Source organism: Lathamus discolor, chromosome 17 (assembly GCF_037157495.1).
Source record: "Lathamus discolor isolate bLatDis1 chromosome 17, bLatDis1.hap1, whole genome shotgun sequence".
In the NCBI taxonomy this organism is placed as follows: domain Eukaryota; kingdom Metazoa; phylum Chordata; class Aves; order Psittaciformes; family Psittacidae; genus Lathamus; species Lathamus discolor.
In genome coordinates, this window is record NC_088900.1 from 6,260,598 (window position 1) to 6,280,366 (window position 19,769).

At 60.2% G+C, this 19,769-nt stretch overlaps 2 protein-coding genes across 2 annotated transcripts; both read left to right on the forward strand.

The window, feature by feature from the left end:
• The first annotated feature begins 180 nt into the window (after positions 1–180).
• Positions 181–10,321, forward strand: FXYD6 (FXYD domain containing ion transport regulator 6). The gene is made up of 9 exons (XM_065697425.1): positions 181–458; positions 6,865–7,026; positions 7,189–7,251; positions 7,473–7,511; positions 7,620–7,694; positions 7,827–7,863; positions 8,181–8,230; positions 8,323–8,364; positions 8,745–10,321. Exons 2-8 carry the CDS (start codon positions 7,017–7,019, stop codon positions 8,349–8,351), a joined length of 303 nt encoding a protein of 100 aa, XP_065553497.1. The 5' UTR covers positions 181–458; positions 6,865–7,016; the 3' UTR covers positions 8,352–8,364; positions 8,745–10,321.
• Positions 10,322–11,290: 969 nt separating this feature from the next.
• On the forward strand, positions 11,291–13,354 carry FXYD2 (FXYD domain containing ion transport regulator 2). Its single transcript, XM_065697426.1, has 6 exons — positions 11,291–11,396; positions 11,919–11,957; positions 12,042–12,116; positions 12,824–12,857; positions 13,007–13,037; positions 13,155–13,354. Exons 1-5 carry the CDS (start codon positions 11,306–11,308, stop codon positions 13,029–13,031), a joined length of 264 nt encoding a protein of 87 aa, XP_065553498.1. The 5' UTR covers positions 11,291–11,305; the 3' UTR covers positions 13,032–13,037; positions 13,155–13,354.
• The last annotated feature ends 6,415 nt before the right edge of the window (positions 13,355–19,769 follow it).

Below are 19,769 nucleotides of genomic sequence, written 5' to 3' on the forward strand. Positions count from 1 at the left end.
GCTCTCGGGCGCGGACACGGATGCTCCCCACCCTGATGAGCGTTTCCCCTCCCGCCTGCTCCCCGCACGCCCTTCCTGCGGGTCCCACCGCCCCGCGGACCCCGACTGCAGCGGGGCACGTCCCGCCCGCCCCGACCCCCGTCTCTGGCGGCGTCCGGCCCGTGCAGGGGCGCTCCGCGGCGGCCCCCGTTCCGCTATCGGGGGACCGCGGCCCCATCCCCGCTCTCCCGGGCGGGCCGTGCCGGGCTGACCGCGCCCCCCCGCCGGCGGCAGGCACCGCCTCGTCCCTCCCCGCCCCGCTCCGCTCCGCTCCCCTTTGTGCAGCAGCCCCGCTCTGCGCACACGCTGCCCGCTCCGCTTCGTTCCAGCCCGGCACCACCCGGCGCACCGGGCCGTGCTAGCCCAGCCCGGTCCTGCCTGGCCCGACGCTGCCGCCCGGTCCAGCCCGGAGAGCTCAGGTGGGTCCGGCCGCTGCCGTTGCTCCCGGGAGAGGACGGCTCCCCGGGAGCAGGCGGCACGGGGTGGGTTGGGAGCCCTGCCGCGGTGAACCCGGCACAGCCCGGCTCGGGCGGCAGCGGCTGTTGGGGGCACAGCCCCGTGCCCCCGGGGCATCGCCCTGCGCCCGGGGCCGCCCGCAGCCCCCGCCCAGGCGGCTGCCATGGCAACGCCGGGTACCATGGTTTTCCTCATCCCACCGTTGCCTGGTTACCAGCCCCCCCGTGCTGGGTGGATGCCCCGGCCGACCAGCGGTCCCCACCGGAGACCACGGTGGGTGGGAGAGCCCGGGTGTGCTCTGCCTGCCCTGGTGCTCCCGGGCTGGCCGGGCTCTGTGGCGTGCAGGGATGTCATGGAGCAGGGAGGTAATCCTCCTCCCCAGGCTTTTGGCAGCGTTCTGGCTTGTGTTGTTAAATATTTTAGTAGCACCGTAGCAATACATAAACAGTGGAGTGCTTTATCCCAGGAAGGCTTACGAGAGGGAAGGAAGAGCGTGTCTCTCAGGGTGTGTAATTAATGCTGCCTGAAGAAACAGATAGCAGAGTCCATGTGGTGGAATCTCTGATCTTACAGGAATATTTCTGTGGGAGGGAAAGTGACAGGTGGTTTGTGTGGATGTGAACAAGCTTTGCAGCACGAAAGAGCAGCCTCCCAGGAAAAGCCGTGTATGGATTAGGACTTGAAGCAGTCCGCTGCACCCATTTCAGTGAGCCCACCGTGCTCCGAGCTGCTCTTGGGTCCTGTTGGGATTTTCAGTCCCTTTGGGTATTATCACTTCCCGTTTGAAAGAAGACAAGCCCAGAGAGTCCCTGTTTGCATGCAGCCAGAGCATGGTTCCGAGGTGGCGTGATGGAATAGCTGCCAGTGAAGTGCAGGCGCTGCAGAGCCCAACCACTTGTTAGAGCATGGAGAATGCCCCTGAGTGTGGGGCTGGCTGCGCTGTCCTCTGTGTGCCACACTCACCTTGGAGTTCTAGCTGCCTCCTTGAAGCTTACCCATTCATATAAACTGGCATGGAGAGTCATGGGTTTGCCAGGAGTTTAGACCTTGGTGCTGAGCAGAGCTCTCCAGCACAGCGAGCTGGCATCTCCAGGTCAGGCTGCTCTCTTGTGTTTGCTTTTCACGCTGGTTGTGTTTCCAAAGCGCAAAGAGGCTGCTGAGCTCCACAGCTGTTGTGTCACCCGAGCACAGGGAAGGCACCACTCCCACTGGGCAGCATGGAGCCATCCTGCTGAGGGGCTGTGCCGCCGCAGCGGTGCTGGCACAGACAGCGGCCGTGCCTGGCAGGGAGCTGAGTTTGCTCCTGCTCAGCAGTGGTCATGACTGATGGCAACAGCAGAGAATGGAGAGCATGTCTGCTCCTTGACCCTCTGCTGGGCACGGTGGTTCTGTGGTCCCCCAGGACACAGGGGAGCTTGAAGCAGCTTCTCCACTGCTAGTTCAGTGTTCTCTGGTGATCTGGATTTCTCTCACTGCCAGGTAAGCTCTGCGTGTGCCTGACCTGTTTTCCTGTTGTGCTGAGACCGGGCAGGTTTACAGCATCCAGTTATCATTCAGCAAACAAGGAGAGAGCAGGAGCAGCAGAGCCCTGATGGGAGGTGGTGTTTTCTGCTTCCCTGGAGCCAAGGGCTGGGTTCCCCGCCTGCTCTCCTGATGCCAGCACTGCTAGGCAGCCATCAGCTCCGTTATCATGGTTTGTCTCTGATGAAGTGCTACCCTCACTGTTCTGTGCCTGTTGTGTCTCACTTGGGGTGAGCTGGGGACTGTGTGTGGGCCAGATGCAGATGGGCAGCTTTGGCTATGGCTTCTTCATGTTCTAGGGCCAGTTGCCCAGGGCTGGAAGAAGCCCTGCGGGAGGCAAGTGTAATCCTGGGGCACAGGTGAGGGATGCAGCACTTAGAGCCTCCTGTAGCTGTGTTCAGTGATTCCCTGTGATCCCGTGTTCTTGCAAGCATTGACCCTGTCAGAGCTGGTCCCTGGGGATCCACATTCAATGAGTCTCATTCAGCAGAAGCAGGGCTAAAGCCTGGGTTCTTAGGGCTCCTGGACAGGGTTTCTTTTGAGTAACCTCTGCTTTGGGGGGATACCCCAAACCTGCAAGAGGCAATAAAGGCAGTTTTGTGTCTTCCATCTGGTCAGCCTTTGAATCAGCACCAAATCTGGGGAGTGCCATCCATATCAGAATGGCGAGGGCTGGAAATCTCTCTTCTCTCTCGTTTAGGAACACGGAGCACAACAACAGGCACATTAATAGTCAGATTGATGCTGACGTGAAATGGCAGAAGAGCACATCTCTGCATAGCTGGAAATGTCCATTCACACATGCACACCCTCAAATGCTCCAGGCAACTGAGCACTGCTGTCACGGTCTTGGGGGCTTTGCACTGAAACCAGAGACTGTAACTAGGTCTGATCTTTGGGAGATGCCCTGAGGACTCCTGACGGAGGGAGGAGGCTGCCTGGCGTTGTGCTCTGATGGCTGGGACTTGACAGGGCAGATCTATGCAGTGCAATGGAAGGAAAAGGGGATGTCGAGATTCAGCGCTGTTACAGATTTACCTGCCTTGCTCTGGTATGATTTGCCATGCTATGGAGAGCTGATTGGTGGGCAGGAGAGACTGGGTCTGTCTGCTTGGATTTCCCCTGCTCCTCTGTCTCTCATGCACAGCCTCCATGCACGCACACACGCTAACCCAGTGGCATGTGGAATGGCAGGGATGGATTATCCAGAAGGAAGAAGCTGAGGGAGAGCTGTGACTGTGCCTTGCATGGAGCAAATCATGTTGTCCATCAGCTTGGCACGGGCAGCAGGGCAGTGCATCATCTGGCTCCAGTGCATGGGGATTGGTGGCTCCCCGCTCTGGCTGCCTGAAGCCCCAGGTCCATGTAGGCAGGGAGCGGTGAGGATGGCCCTGGTGCTGCCCTTCAGCCCTGGGCTCATCCCCATCCTACCAGAGAGGTAGGATGTGACAGCACAGGCCAGCCCCCAGCCAGCAAACTCCACGTACTCCCTCGGTCTGTGTTACTGCTTCCTTCCCTGGGGCCCTCTCCCAAATGCCTGATGCCTTCTACCTGGCACTCGCTCTCACTCAGCCATGTAGATAGCGATGGGGGGTAAATACTTGGTTTTCCCTCGTAAAACTTGAGGTTGGGTCGAGGTGAGAGGGAAGCAGAGCTCCGGGAGAGCCCCGCTTCCTGTGCAGCTCTGCCTCTCTCTGTTTGGGCAGATCTTGCAGTTTCGACAGGAAAAAAACATGTTTTGATTCAAGTCACATGCGATGTGTGCTGCGCTGCCTGCTCCCTGCGGTCTGTATGGGCGTGTGGCTCCTCAGCTGGGTAACGGACTGCAAACTTTGCGTGGCTCATGGGGAGAAAAGAGTTCTGTGCCGAGCAGAGCCGTGTGGGGAGGCATGGGCTCATGGGGCTGGTTTTGCACTGCCTTTGTGCAGAGGCACCGCTGGATTCGGGGTGAGAGGAGCCCTGGGTGCTGCAGTCTGCAGGCACAAGCGGGGAGCACCACAACCCCTTTGCAGTGTTTGCTCCTCTCACTCGATTTCAGCTTCATGAAAAGTGAGTGGGCCAGCTTGAAACAACCCAAAAGCCTGTGGTGCTTCGCAAGGCATGTGCTTCTGGGAGGAGAGGCGGGCTGGTTTGCGCTCCAGAATGCCGTGTTTGTTTTGCGAGCAAGGACGCTGCCAGCCCTGATGGTTAACTCGTGCGGAGAGGACTTTCAGCGAGCGGAAGTGTGTGGATTTTAGGAACTGAGTTAGAAAAACAAAGAACATGTGTGTGCTGTGTGCTGTGTGCTGTGCGCTGTGTGCTATGTGCTGTGGGCTGTGCACTGTGTGCTGTGCGCTGTGTGCTGTCCGCTGTGTGCTGTGCACTGTGTGCTGTGCTCTGTGTGCTGTGCTCTATGTGCTGTTGCTGTGCACTATGTGCTGTGGGCTGTGCACTGTGTGCTATGTGCTGTGCACTGTGCGCTGTGTGCTGTGCTCTGTGTGCTGTGCTCCATGCGCTGTGTGCTGTGTGCTCTGCACTGTGTGCTGTGCACTGTGGTATGTGCTGTGTGCTGTGCTCTATGTGCTGTGCACTGTGTTCTGTGTGCTGTGCAGTATGTGCTGTATGCTGTGTGCTATGTGCTGTATGCTGTGTGCTATGTGCCGTGTGCTGGGCTTGGCGTAAAAGTGAGCTCTGCTGCACCAAGTGCAAGAAGCCAAAAGCTTCCAGAGGCCTGGAAGCAGCATCTGTGGCTGAGCAGGGCCCCAGCACTGGCCCCTTCCTTGGGCGCTGCGGAGAGCAGTGATGAAGCCATGGGCTCGTTCTGGAGCTGGGAGATGTTAGAGCTGTCAAAACACACCCAGGCAGTTGGCAGCGCGGCTCCTGAGCTGGGAAGCATCTTTCAGGTGTCAGTGGGAGCATCCCGAAACAAGAGGTGTTTGGGTGGACGGCTCTGTGTGATGAGTGACTTGGGATGCAGGGCGATGGGTGAGAACTGCTGCCTCCAGGAGACCCAGGGCTGCCTCTGCACTTGCACCTTGCAGGCCGGAGGGCTCATCCCATGGGAGAAGGAATGTTGTGGGGTTCAGGGCAGGGCGTTGTGCATAATGCCCCCCCCCCGAGTGTGTGCTCCAGGGGGTGTCACCGAGCTGCCGCTACAATAGCAGTCAAATAACAGCCAAATAAACTGTAAAGCTCTGATGAATGGTTTGTTCAAAACATAAAGGCATCGTTAATATGCTACAAGAGCCAATTAATACTGTTCATCTGGCAGCGGCACGTGCTGCATTGCATCTCCTTGTGCGCGTACAACACCCCGCTATCGGGTAATGACACTGATTTTGCACTGGCAGCCTCGGCAGTAAATAGATAAAGGACGTGAGATAAAGGACGCGGGGAAATGTGCAGCTAGAAGTTACAGTACCAGCAGCTGCTGGGTGCTTTGTACGTGTTTCTAAGGCCTGGTAATTACCCAGAATTAGGTGCCTCGGCTAACGAGGGGGCTTGTCTGGGCGCGGGAGCCAGCGGCACGCTCCAGCGCGGCCCCGCGCCGCACAATGGCAGCGGCAGCTGCAGGCAAGGGAAATTAAACCCTCCAGCGTGCAGATAAAACACCCTGGCTTCCAAATGACAGGACATGGAAGGGGAGGGAGGGACGGGAATTATCATGGGACGCAACTTGTTATGATGAATAAATCAGGTTCTGGAAGCGTGGGGCTGGAGGCTGCTTCCTCCGCAGGCACAATGGGAGCTGGCTCCCGAAGGCAGCGCTGGAGAACAGCCATGGAGCAAAACGCTGCTGGAGCCGCTGGGGCAGGCTGGTGGGTGCTCCTCCGTGCGTGCTGTTCCTGGGCGCCTTCACAGCATGAACTGGGGCAAGCCGCCGCGTCAGGATGGACCTGGTGCCCTGAGGAGCAGGCTGCTGGGGTGGGCTGGGATGGAGGCTGCATCCAAATCAGGTCAGGCTCCGGAGGGGCTGAATAGCAGCGCGCCAAGGATCTGCATCCGTCAGCGAGCTGAATTCCTGCTCTGCCGAGGGCCCCTTTCTTATCGGCACGGATCCAGCGCGGCAGCTGCAGCCGCTCTGTAGCACTCGGTGCTATCAGGGCTGTGCAGGGTGCCCGATAACCCCCCTCCATCTCCTGTGCCAGCAGCGAGACCTCTTGGTGCTCCCGCACCATGTATGGCCGCGAGCCCTGCTGTCGGGTGCTGGGTGGCTGCCTGGGAGCAGCGCAGGGACACGCTGCAGGAGGCAGAGCCCAACCAGATCCATGCTTCAGAGCCCCCTGCTTGCTCCCTTAAAGGAGATGCTCCTGCCAAGCCGTGTCCTCCCGGCGAGGTGTGCCCTGCACGCAGCCAGCACCAGGACCAGAGCAGCCACCCCTGCCTGTCCCCTCAGCAGGAGGAGAAAGCACGTTCAGGGCCAGTTAATAGGTACCGTGTGTGCTGGCAGGGCCCTTCCATTGCAGAGCAGCGGTGCCTGGTGGTGACCAGTCCCGGCAGCAAGGGTGCCCATCCCAAATGGGTCAGCAGCTTGGGGCGTGGAGACGTGAATCACAGCCTGGCCGCAGTGCTGTTGTACCAGGCTGGCATCCCTTGCGGTAAGGTCCATGCCTTCTGGTGCCCCTGCCCAAGAGCAGTGTGTTGGTGCTGGTGAAGGGACAAGTTCAGCTCTGCTCCAGCCGAGTGTGAGGAGCCGAGGGGCAAGTGTGGCTCTGAGCTCATGTCCCATCAGGGCCACTGGCCTCATTGTAGGAATGTGCTGTAATTGCTATGCTAATTGGGACAAATTAAAGTATGCTCTGGGTGAAGGGCATGGTATTGACCTTGATTGAGAGATCACAGCCCTTGTGTTGGCCCCATTGCCTGCAGTGCAACCTTGAGACTCCACCAAGGAGCAGAGCCAGCGGTGCAGAGGTGCTTGAAAACACACCACAGAACCCCACCGGACATGTCTGTCTGCTCCAGCCCTTCCCCTCCTTTGCGCCTGTGAGCCACCATGTCCCCCAAAGCTGGGCACAGTGATGGCACCAGGTATCCTGGCTGGGCTCCTGGTGTTTCCAGGGCCAGCCTGGCTCCTTATCCCATGGTGTGGGCTGCAAGGGTTTGCCTGCAGTCCCCCGCCATGCACCCAGCCCCATCGTGGTACCCTCCATCAGCGATCCCTGTGCTGAATCCCGCTTCTCTCTCTCACAGCAGCCATGGAGGCAGTGCTCATCTTCCTGTGCTCCCTGCTGGTGCCGGCGGCCGTGGCAGATGGTAGGTGCAAGTGCTTCCCGCATGCTGGAGATGGCAGGGGCTTGGGGAAAGGCTGCAGGGATCTGGAGGACAACCGCCCCTCTGATCCAAGGGGTTGGAGCTGGGCATTGGGCAGCAGCCCTATGGGGAGCAGGGTGCCTGCACTGGCTGGGGGCTTTTGGGGCTGCAGGGGTTCAGCCAGGACAAGCATTCACCTCTCACCCCTTGTCTGCTTCTTTCAGTGGCCACCCAAGAGAAGGAGGAGAACCCCTTTAACTATGGTGAGCATCACTGTGCATGAGGATGGGTGTGCTGGCCAGTGTGATGGGGAGCAAAAGGCTGCCCTATCCCAGAACCCAGCAGGAGCAAGCCCCTGTCTTCTCCCCCAGATTACCAGAGCCTGAGGATCGGGGGGCTGGTGTTTGCCGTGGTCCTGTTCACTGTGGGCATTCTCCTTATACTCAGTAAGTTGGGGACCAGCGGATGCTGGGCTTGCAGGCTGGGGCAGTGGGAGCCATTATCGGGAGTGGTCATTGGGAAAGGCTTTGTTCTGTTCCCACTTCGGCAGTGCTCATGGTGTTTCTCTCCCCTTGCAGGCAGGAGATGCAGGTGCAGTTTCAACCAGAAGCCCAGGTGAGTGAGGGCAGGGTTAGGGTTAGGGATAGGGTTAGGGTTAGGGTTTTAGAGTTAGGGTTAGTGTTAGGGCACATATTCCTTGGTGAACCTCTCTGCCCAGTGTTCAGCTCCTCCTGGCTCCCTCCCAGAGCTGGCGGGGTGGCTGTGTGCTGAGCATCCCTTTCGGGTGCCTGGTACCCAAAGCAATGCTGCTGGGTGGCAAATCAGTTCTGCACACTCCAGGGCTCCTTCCTCATCGTGCCCCTACACTGTTGGCCATCCCACCCCTAGGAATGGGGTGCAGGTCCCAGCCTCTCACTGTGCTCCTCTTGCAGAGCTCCAGGGGATGAAGAGGCTCAGGCTGAGAACCTGATCACCTCAAACGGTAAGGTCGCCCATCCTGTGCATGCTCTGCTGCTGCTGCACTGCACCCATGCCCTCAGAGCACTCCAAACCACTCTGCTCTTCCCTTTGCAGCAACGGGAGCACCGAAGGCGGAGAACTGAGCAGAGCCATGCGGTGAGTCCCGGCCCTGGCCAGCCTGTGTGTGTGGTGGCACTGGGGCTGTCACCGCCTCCGTGTGGGGACGGAAGGGAGGAGCAGCCGGGGCTCAGCACACCCCAGGCAAAGCCCCAGGCAGCCCAGCAGGAAAGGGAAGCATCTGTCCAGGTTTTCCTTTGCATTGCACTTCCTTCCCCTGTGCTCCTCCACCCAAAGTGGGTTTATTTTTAGGGCCTCTGGAGAGAGCTGAGTGCGAGTCCCTTGGGCATCTCGCTCCTCGCCTGCATCAGGGTTCCCCCAGCCTGCAGCAGGGCAGTCTGGAGCCGGCGCTGGTGGGAGCATGGTTTGTGCTGCTGGTGCTGCTCCCAGCCTGACTCACTGCTCTCCTTCCCACGCAGACCCACAGACCCGGGGACAGATGCTTGGACTGCAGATGCCAGTGGCCTGCGAGGAAACTGAAACCGCAGCAGCAGGTCCCTCTACGGAGATGCGAAGCTGCTGTGTCTGTGTTACCCTCTGTACTTCAGCACCGGTTCTCTGTTTACTAACCCGACTAAACTCACCGTCCTCTCTGCCTCCAGTGCTGTGTAATGTTAATGTGAGATGATCATGACCTCTAGGGCTAGTCGTTGCTGATGTTGTAATAGTGACTTTCTCTTCACCTTTCTCGTGCTGTGCGTGTGGCTCGGGACGTGTAGGACTGGCAGGCGCTGCCCAAGGGGAGCCCCATGTCCCCCTGCCCATAGCGGGGGGTGCTCGGTGCAGCCCGCACGGTGCTATCTGTGCCAGGCAGCACTCGGGGTTCACCCCGCTGGCTTTGGGCAGGGCTCGGGGACCAGTCCCGCAGTGGGTCAGGGTCCTGCCCAGCGAGGCTCTGGACCACACGCTGCTGTTTCAGCAATAACCCTCCTGCCCCAGGGCAGCCGCAGTGGAGTCAGGCAGGGACATCCCACAGCTCCCCTGTCTCTGCTCGGCACTCCCCGTTCCTGTCCCCGGCTGAAGCCAAGCCGCCGGTGTGGGACACTGTGTAAGTGTGAGGAAGCGCTGTGGTGGCAGAGAAGCCCGTGACGTCCCCCCGCCAGCACGGTGACACTGTGAAAGAGGGCGGCTGCGCAGCGGTGACCCTGCTACCAGCACAAACCAGCTCCTTGCCAGCGCTCTGCCTGCCCACCCCACAGAGCTGGGCAGGTTAAACAGTCTCTGAGGGCTAAAGAGAAACACGGACTGAATCAGGAGCCTGCCCTTGCCTGTCTCTGGCAGGGAAGGAGCAGCGGTGCTTCCTCTGGTGCTCCCTGCCCTTCCTGATGCCTTGTCACTCTGTGTGCCATGGCCCAGGACATGGCCACCCGTGTCAGTGCTGCATGTCGTCCTGTGGCAGTTACGTGTTGTCAGCACTCTGATGCCAGCTGCCCCTTCTGCCCATGGAGCAAGCATCAGTGGGCGATGCGCAGGGGCTTTGCATGCTTGAGCTTGCACAGTGGGGATGGAGGGGCTGAGCCATTGTCACCTTGTGTCTGCTTGAGGGTCCCAGCAGGCAAATCTGTGTCAGGCCCCTTCCCCAAGCCCATGGGCATGGAAACCACAGCCTCAGCTATGGCTGGGCACTGCTGGCTTGGCTGTGGGTGCTTGCCAAGCAGGGGCAGCTTGGATATCAGTGCTCTCCATGCCCCGGGAAGGGGCTCTTGGCTGCCAGGATGGTTTTGAGAGGGGTTTCTGCTGTGCCCACCCCACTGTGGTGGCTCTGCCTGCAGGGTGGGCTGTCCCTTCCCTTGCTCCTGGCCATTGCGGAGAGTCCTGCCTCTGTGTGCAGCCTCGGGCAGAGCAGAGCCCGCGCCGCCCAGCCCTGTCAGCAGTGCCCGTGCTGTCTGTGGTGTGCCGTCGGTGTTAACACGGAACAAAGCAATCCCTGTGGTGTGTAGAAATGGCAAAATCCTGACTGTGTACAATAAATCGAGCTATTGTGTTTCCTTTTAAATAGGCAAGTGTGCTGCTGTGGCGAAGGGCTGCGGTGTTCAGTGCTGTGACCCAGGGGCGGGGAGGGGAATAAATACCCTTTCTATCGGTGCCTGGCTGCGGCTTCTCAAGGGCTCTGCTGTTCTCCAGGGGAGCAGGGCAGGGGCTGAGGGTCCGGCCCTTGGGGGAGCGGGTGGGCAGCTTCGCTTTGTGCTGGGCAGGGGAGCAGTGGGAGCGGAGAGGGCTTTGTGCTAGCAGCGCAGGCTGGCTGCTCCTTCCTGCAGCCAGGCACCGTGTGATGGGAGCGCACGGGCCCCCCAGAACTGCCTTGTCCCTCAGCCTTCGGGAGCTTCTGGCTGCTGGAGGGCAGATCCAGGGGGATGCTGAGCACTGCTTAGGCTCTGTAACACGAGGGCTGCTCGCATGGCCCCACACATCACCCTCCTGGGGGTTGGCTTCACCCCATGGTGCCGGAGCTGAGGTCCTGTCTGGGCGCGTGATTCCTGCTCGCTGATGGTGAGATTAGAGCAAACCGGATTGAACACCCTGCCTGGCAGTTGGCCTCACTGCCAGGGCTGGCACAGCCCTGACGGCTGCAGCATCCTGGTACCCAGTGCTGCGCAGGGGTGCAGCGCCCTGTGCTGGGGTGCTCAGCGCGCCCGGGATGGCTCGGTGCTGTGCTGGGTGGCACTGACCTGGCTGTCGCAGGGAGCTGCGGTGCCAGGGTGCAGGGGCAGGGTGTGCTGCCCACTTCTCCCTAGTGAAAGGCAGGCACAGCCCGTCCCTGCGCCCATCCCTCTGCTCTCCGCAGCGGGAGGTGAAGCGGGTTCCTGATGTTCCGAAAGCAATGGAAGGTGTGTTTCAGTGGGGACACCCATGGCTCTGGGGTGCTCGGTCCTCCCACCGCTGGCCCTCCCCTCCCGGGCCTCCTTCCCAAAGGCGGGCGGGAGCCCTGTGCCTCCCCTCGTGACTGTGATAAACATTACACCGAGGCCATTAATGTTTAATGAGGTTTGCCTCCCAATTAATGTGCTTTCCCGTGGGTGCCCACTCGCAGAGCGAGGCACCCACTGGACGCACGGACACGATGGGTGACGGTAAGAGAGCTGCGGGGAGCACCCACCCAAAGGGCTGCCATGGGAGGGGAGATGCCTTCACTGGGGCATCTCTGTGCGGGGAGCAGGGCTGGTCCCTCCTGCCATGCAGAAGCCTGCGTAGGGGAAGCCGTTGTGGGGGAGTCAGGGGAGACACAGGGATGAATCCCCGGAGCTCTGAAGCCCTCTGGCACATCAGTGCCGGCTGGTGTCTGGATTCTCAGGGGGATTTCTCCTTCCGATGGCTCCTGGCAGAGGGATGCGCACTCAGGTAAGGCGGCTCCAGCAGGGGCATGCAGCCATCAGATGGCTGGCACGGGGTGGGGGCTTCTTGGGAATGCAGCCTGTGAATGGGCTTTAAACTTCCTGGGGTGAAACCCAGGAATCTGGGACTCCTTTACTGGCTCAGCTGGACCTTAAGGAAGCTGCAGAGGTCTTGCCTGCACTCATCTCTCCCATGTCACCTCCCCATCACGAGCCCAGCGCCCAGCCCTGGCTCTCATTGGGGTTTCTCCTCTTTTCCAGAGCAAGCCCCCGAGCAGGGCCTGGACAGGTTCAGCTATGGTGAGTGCACGGCCCGGGCAGGGCAGCCCATTCCCACCCTGCCATGGGCTCAGCCCTGGCTGACACTGCTCCCTTCCTCCCCAGACTATGAGAGCATCCGCAACGGGGGGCTCATCTTTGCCATCGTGGCTTTTGTGGTTGGGCTCCTCATCATCCTCAGTAAGTGCCTCGGGTGGGCTGGGCTCTGACCCCGTCTCCCTCCTCGCCCTGTGCCAGGAGCAGGGGGCCATGGGTCCTGCCCCACCACGGAGGTGAGGGCCTGGGGAATGCCAGCCAGGCAAGCTCCCAGCAGAACGCGGGTTGGGAGGGAGGGCACAGAAAGCTTCAGCGTTTCCCGGCCAGCGCCGAGGCGTCGCAGGGAAGGTCACCCCTTAAAAATAGCAGGGAAAGCTCTGACATTTCCATGGGAGACGCCAGCCTTCCCAGAGCCCTCAGACCTTGGCAGCTCCCAGAGAGACCCGATGCCGAGCGCAGCCCTGCGCACAGGCACTGCCTGCCTCACCCCGCGGGGCAGGGGCAGCCGCAGCATCGCAGCTGCAGCACTGACGTGGCTCAGTGGTTTTGGGGAGAAAGATAAGGAAACCGCCAGCGTTTGCCATCGTGGCTGGCAGCGTGGGGAGAAAGAGATCCGAGAGAGCTCTTGTGGCTGGGGCTTTGCTGTGCAGGGCAGCACGGGGGGGTCCATGCCAGCCTCAAAGGGAGATGGGTGTGCTCAGGGCATCCTGCAGAGCCAAACCCGGTGGTCCTCAGCAAGGGGACAAGCCCTGAGCAGGACTTCCTTCACTGGAGCACAGCACAATGGGTGAGATGGGATGGGGGGAATGGCTCCAGGCACAAGAGGTCTCAGTTGTGTCTCTTGCCCCCAGGCCAGCGGCTTCATTGCGGAGGGAAGAAGAGGAGGTGGGTATTGCATGGCTTCAAGGCAGCCTCGGCTCTCCCCCCTCTCCTAGTCTTGCCATCTGAAAGGGCTGGGGACTCCTCTCCTCCTCCCTCCCATCTCAGCCGTGATGCCCAGTGTAACACATCTCCCCTTGCTTTTTGCTCCACAGGCAAGGGAACGAGGAAGAGCTGTAGCTGCAGGTAGGTTGCAGGAGGATGCACCCTGCTGACAGCCGGGCTCCCTGGGTCTGCTTGTGCTGGGCAGCGATGCTTGGAGGCCTCTGTGCTGCGTAACCTGCCTGCTCTGTCTGGTTTCAGAGCTGCAATGGCACCGTGGACGCAGAGCTTCATCCAAAGCAGGAAAGTCCTTGCCAAGGGCCACTCCTTACCCCGCTCCAGTGGATCCATTACCCTGCTCACCCCGGACGGGGCTGGAACGCAAATTGCCCTCGTGCTTTCCCCTCTGTTAGATGCAGCGCGTTTCTTGGCTAATAAAGTGCAAGCTGAACGAGGTTAAACTTTGTGCCTGAGGCATTTGAATGGGCTCTCTCCTGGCCCCACACCAGTGACATTTCTGCCCTGCAGACATCTTCCAACACAGTCCCAGGAGCCGTTCCTGCTGGCTTCTGAGCACACATGGAGCAGCCGATGACTCCATTCTGGGATTGCAGAGGGAGGAACATTCCTGCTTCCAGCCATCCCTGCTGCTTGGAAGGATCTCCCCTCTTGCTAACGCGAGCGCTGGCTGTGGGTGCCCAAATCCTGCGGCACATGCTTCCCTTGGGATGCAGAGCAAGGGCTGTGCAGGCTGTGGACCATGTGGGATGTAGAAGCAGGCACGTGTGGGGCTGCTTGTATGCTTGTTTTCTTGGAGTGCTTGATCCTGGCATCCTCTGTGGGCAAGAATAGGGCTGGGATGGTGCCTCCAGCCTGGGTTCCTGCTGCAGGAGGATGTGGTGTCACAGCCTTCTGCAAACCCAGCCATCCTGGCGCTGCTGGTGGAGTTGAAGCCAGCTCGCCTGGTCCATTTGGGCTTTGATTGAGGTCAGACATTGACAGTAAAACAGGATTAACCGGGGGGAGGTTATTAGACCAAATCTGTGCAATTTGTCTAATCTGAGGTGCTTATTTAACACCCTAAGGAGATTATCTCGAAATATGATTTTGACTTGACACTGACCCACTCATGAAGACTTGTTGCAGCTTTGCCCAGACCTTTGGTGTGGGGAGTAAAGAGCCTGTTTGACAGCACACGCCAGTGAGGCGTGCTGTTCGGGGCTGTGTCCCCTGCAGAAGGAGCCAGGGACGCAGGCGCCATGGGAAATGAGCCCGTCCTCAGCAGGGTCTCACCATCCTGCCGCCCAGGGCTCCCTGTCTTCCCCAGGGCACAGGGATGCCCTTCAGGGTGTGCACCCTGGCACCAGCCCCCCCGGAGAGCCTCGCAGGCAGAGCCCTGCATCCGAGGCAGGAGATTAAGGGGCGGACAAGCCGTGTCTGGCTCCCTGCACAGGAGATCTCTGTCTCGGCACCAGATGGCATTAATAGCATTACTCTGCACGGCTTGTGGACACCCCCATGTGCACACACACACAGAGCCCCTCGCACCCCCGGCTGGGGCTGGGGCACTGTGCCATGAGCTGGGGACATGGGCAGGGTGTGCAGTGGCACAGCAGGACAGTGCCAGCACCTCAACACTCGCTCTGGGGGTTACATTTGGAGGCCGGGCTGTTATTTGAGCTAATTTTAGAGTAGCCTTTGCTGTGCGCCCGTCCAGGATGGAGCCAGGGAACCACAGCAGGCGAAAGGCGTAAGCAAATTATATGATGCATGGGAAATGTGGCCTCCCTGTGCCGGGGCAGGGGTGCTGCCAGCAGCACAGGGGTGTGAGCCAGTGCAGGGCTCCCTGCCCCTCTCCCTGTTTCCTTTGCTTTGGACATTGAGCCCAGGAGTGGGAAGCTGGGAAGACCCAGGAAAAGGCCACCCTGTCTCTGCTTGGCTGCAAGGCCCTGGGCAAGGGGGGTCGTGGTCCCCATCGGAGGGTGCCCATGGGACAAGCCCCTGTGCCCACAGCCCCATGGGTCAGCTGGGAGCCATGGCCTCATGGAGGCGTTCATCTTCTCCCCCAAACCAGGCAATCTTGGAGGATTTCTCTCACAGTCCCTTGAGCCTTTAATCTTCTCAAAGTAAATCTTTTCTGTGACACAAAGGGGATTGGGTCAATAATATGGTGCAGAGCTGGAGTGTCCTTTTCCTCTGGGAAGAATTCCAGTTCTGAGCAGCTTCCCTTTGGCACTGGCTGTTCCCTGTCTGCTTTGCCAGTCTCTGCACAGACAGGTGCAAGGGAGAAGGGCTCTGGCTGGCTGTGCCTTGGCCTTTCTTGTGCTTAATCCATGACTGAACATGAGGAGATGAGGAACAGGAGGAGCGGGGAGGCCGCTGGAGCCCGCCAGCGCTGCTCCGCCATCTCCACGATGCCAGGGATGCGTTTGGCCCCGGAGGAAACGTGAATGCAAAATGTCTCCTCATTAGTTAAAACAGGAGAGCAGCAAATGGTGACTAATGGAGCCAAAGAGGAACACTTGACGACGTGGAGAGATGGGGCCGGGCTGGCGGGGAGCCAGCCACACGCCTCCTTCTGCCTTTGTTCTGCTCCCGAAAAGGCAGCGCATCCATCAGCAGCCACGTCTGCCAAAACAGCAGCGCTCCGTGCTCTTCTGTTACCCTCCCAGCCCGACTAAGTCACGCTTGCGCCCTCCTTTCCATGTCGCACATGCCCCAGGGCGGTGGTTGGTAGGCGCCGGGTGTTCGCACTGAGGTACATGGCCGGCCGCGGCGACGCCGTGCGGGGGCATCCCTCGGCGGCCGCGGGATGAGGGCTCCGGGAGCCGCGGAGGGGCGGCCCGCTCCGCACCACCGCGCTGCGCCACTAGAGGGGAGCACAGACCCAGCTTCTCGCCTGGGAGCAGCTTTCCGGGCAGCGGAGCGCGGCGGGTCCCGCAGCATCCCGGCTGCCGCTCCTGCTGCTGCCGGCCCGGGGGGACCCGGCCCTGGGGGGCCCCTTATGGAGACGCTTGAAGCTGCTGGAGCCCAGGGGATTTAAGTGGGGTCGTGTTTTGGGCACATCAACCTGTTGGCATCTGCCTGGCCGGGGGCTGCCAGCCCCCTGCACCTGGGAGCCAGCCCCCTGCCACCTCCGGGGCATTTACCCTCCCGCTGCCCCATGTGGCTACCGGTTCCTTCTGCTACTGGGGAAACTGAGGCACAGATGCGGGAAGGCTGCGACATGTCCACAGGCGAGCCAGGGGACCTTGCCCCCATCACCACCCGGGCAGCGCCCGTACAGGGCCAGATTTGGGGCTGCTGCCCCTTGGCTGGGCTGAGAAGGGTGCAGGAATGGGATGGAACTGGTCTGTGTTGGTGTTGCTGGGGGTGACTGTGTCCAGGGAGACGGGCACCGCAGGGAGCAGCCCTTTCACAGCCAGGTGTGCCTGGTGGTGTGTTAATTGCTGAGCCCAGCTGCAGCCCAGCCTGCAATTACCACCTTCTGCCCCCTCCTTCTAGTGCTGGCTTGCACAAGTGGCCCTGTGGAGCTGGGGCTGTTATTGAAGATAAAACTTGTGCCGTGCCCTCCGTGGAGCAGGGTGGTTGGTCAGGGGTCATGGGGGGATGGATCTGCTTCCTGCAAGGTCCTGCGGGGTGAAGCCTTGGAAGTGTGGGAGGCGCTTGGTGGCAATCGGCTCTGCAGGGTAAGTAGCCCTCTTGTTTTAATGACTGCTTCCTCCGGGAGATTTGTCTGGGAGGGTGGCTGAGGACATGGGGTTAGGGCCGGTGGGAGGCCAGGCATGCACTGGCTGGAGGGATGCTGGGGTGAGAGGTGTTCCCACAGCGCTGTGTGCCCCTCTGCAGTGCCTCTGTGCTGGCCCATGGCAAAGCCTCGGGCTGCAAGTGACCATAGCAGCTGGGGGGTGCCTCTCAGGCCCCTCCTTTGGCTGCTCTCCCCAGGGACCTGCTGTGTGCTTGTATGGAGACTGGGTTCTGCATATTGGTGGAAGAGCTATCCTTAGGGAAAGCATCCGGCTGGCAAACATGGTATTGGGAGCATGGGGCACCCCTGCAACCCCAGAACTCTGGGGAGTCCTGGAGCTGAGGGTGAATAGTGCCTGGAGCCAAACCGAAAGCGAGGAGAGGGAAGTGAAAGGAGGCTGGCTGGGTCAGGGGGGTTGTGGCAGCGCTCGAGCTCCCCCCTTTGTCCTTGGGGAGAGGCAGAAGCATGGCTTTTGCAGGAAAGACCCTGCTGTGCGTGTTGCTCTGTGCCGAAGGGCAGGGGGTCCCTTCTCCCCGAGGGGAAGCCTGCTGGGGCTCAGGGCTGCACGCAGGTTTGTGTAGCTGGAGTTTCCCCGGCGTGTGCTGTAGTGTTTGGGCCAGGGCAGGAATTCCTTCGGGGGAGCTTCCCCCCTGCAGCTGGGCTTGCTGCTGCTCCGGCAGGTTGCCCGCTCGCTGTTAGCGGGTCAGTGAGCCGCGCATCTCCCAGCGTGTTAGGGCTGCCCTTGCTTTCTGGGAGCCAAAAGTGCAGGTCACTGCTGCCCAAAGAACTAACGTGGTGGCTTTCAGCCCTTCCCGATCAGAGCTGTACGAAGCGTGGGGCACCATCGCAGCCTGTGCACCGGGCCGCTCATGCAAAGGCGATGGGCAAACGCTTCCTGTGCCTATTCAAATGCAGGGAGGCTGATGGCCCTGAACGGTCCCAAGCGTGGGCTTGCAGGAGCCAGCTCAAGGAAGCGCCTGGCTGCCTGCCCTCTGCTGCCAGATCCGCTTGTGCCTCCGGGCTGAACAGTCAATGGAGGGGCAAATGGGGCTCTGATGGGGGGCACAAGCAGCTCAGGGGGGTGCCATGGCTCTCTGAGGTGGTTCAGCCTGATGGCATTTGGTTGTTTCTCTCGGTGCTGCTTCTCCTCTGGCCAGCCCTGTCCTGATGAAGGAGCTTTTGGCAGGGGGAGTTTAGTGCTCTCGGTAGAGGCTGATGCTCTGAGCTAGGGCTGATGAGGAAGCTCACAGGAGATGCTGAGCAGCCAAGGGAGCTAAAAATGAGCTGGTGAGTAGCGTTTACTCCCCTGCACATGTGCCTCCAACAGATCTGTGAGGCTCTGCGGGCGCTGTGCCAGTGAGTGCCCCGCCAGCCCCCGCACCCCGCTTTCATTCACTCCCGAGTGTAGGAGGGTAGAGCTGCACCTGAGTCCAACACACAGCGTGCTGGGGAGCGAAATGCTGTAGCGGTTTTGGTGGCAGGAAGATCCCTGCTAGCAGGCTGGCCTGTGCTGCCATCCTGCAGCAGCTGCTGGCGAGGGAAGGGGGCAGATGCTTGGCATGTGCCTGGGGCTCCCCAGAGCCCAGGATTTGTGCTGTTGCCGCGGGTATGGGCCTGAATACCTATTTCCTTGCTATGTTTCGGCTAACCTCTGTATATGGATGTAGGTGGCGATTGAAATGCACCTCAATTCCTAGAGGGATGTGATGTGTGGGCACCGGGTGTGCATCAGCTGCTGCTTCATCGCCTCTCGGGATGCTGATGGCCCGGCCGGGGGTACGAGTGAGCAGCAGTGACAGCGTGGGGCTGGGGAGGAGCACGTGTGGCAGGGCTGTGTGCCAGGGACACCCACATGCTGAGTGGTGACAGTGCTGGGGTGGCCTGGGAATGGGCTGAACAGGAGGTGGTGACGGAGCGATGGAGCCTGGCAGCGTGGAGGAAGGGGAAGCATCTCCTTGGAGAAGAGGAGGAGGAAGGGATGCGGTACATCAGGCCCTCATAGCATGGGCAGTGTTTGCTCCCACCTCTGGTGTTGGCTTTTGGGTACTGAGGTCTGGGTAGGTGCATGTGTATGGGTTAGGTGGTTGCTGCTTATGAAAATGAGGGTGTCTGGTGTGGGTGGCCTGGAATAGGGAGGGGATGAGGACATGGGGTGGGTGTGCAGGATCTTTGAGTAGTCCTGCCAGATTCTGTGTCCTTTGCTTGTGTCCCTCCTCTGCAAAACAGGAGTTGCTCCCCCACGCTGTGCAAGTACCACCTCGGTGGTGGGGGTGAGCTCTCTGGTTCTTCCAGGGGACTCCCAAGTGTGAGGAATTTCAATGAACCAATGTGGGTTGAAAATGGCCAAGGAGCCGTGTTCCTAATTCTTTAACTGGGTGGTGATGGTTTTCCAATGAAGCAAAACAGTGCTGCTTTGTTAAAAAAGAAAAATCAGTACATAATGTTTTTTCTACTCATTGTTTTGCTTGAAATCGGAATGCTTCAATCTTTGCTTATTTTCCAACAAATTGGGATTGGAAAGGCTGTTTTGGAAAGCAGAGAGAACCTCTTATAATCACTTCAAGAGAACACATTCTGAGCTGCTCTAATGGTCCAGACAAACTGGCTCTGGTGTGACTGTCCTGGGGAGTAAGATCCTAGGCTTGAGCTAAGCCTCGCATAAAACCCCCCCGAAGTAAAGCATTAACTAGTGTCTATTTGTTGTTTGCTGACTCGAGGGACGAATGTGTCATGAGGTCCCTAGGCCCTATCCTGCTTGTGTCCGTGTCGTGGAAGCAGCTTGGGATGGTGGTGGGAAAGCCCCATTCCTGTCCTCTGGAAAGCGCCCGGGAGCCTCGGGGACCAGGAGAGCTGCCCGGTGTCCTGGCTGAGCCCCGACGCGCATCCAGGCTGCTGCGCCGGCAGCACACGCTCCCCGCGGGGTTGAGCCGCCCTCCCGTAGGCGGTCTGCAGGGGACGGCTGCTGCCTCCGCTGCGTGTGCTCCAGCGCCGGGGGCTCGGCTTGGCGGAGCGTGACCGGCTCCCGTGAAGCCCCGGGGGGGCGAGCCCTGCCCGGAGCGGCGGTGCCCACCGCGGGGCTGGCTGCCGGGGGGCAGCAGCAGGAAGGGGGGTCCGGTGCGGTCGCGCCC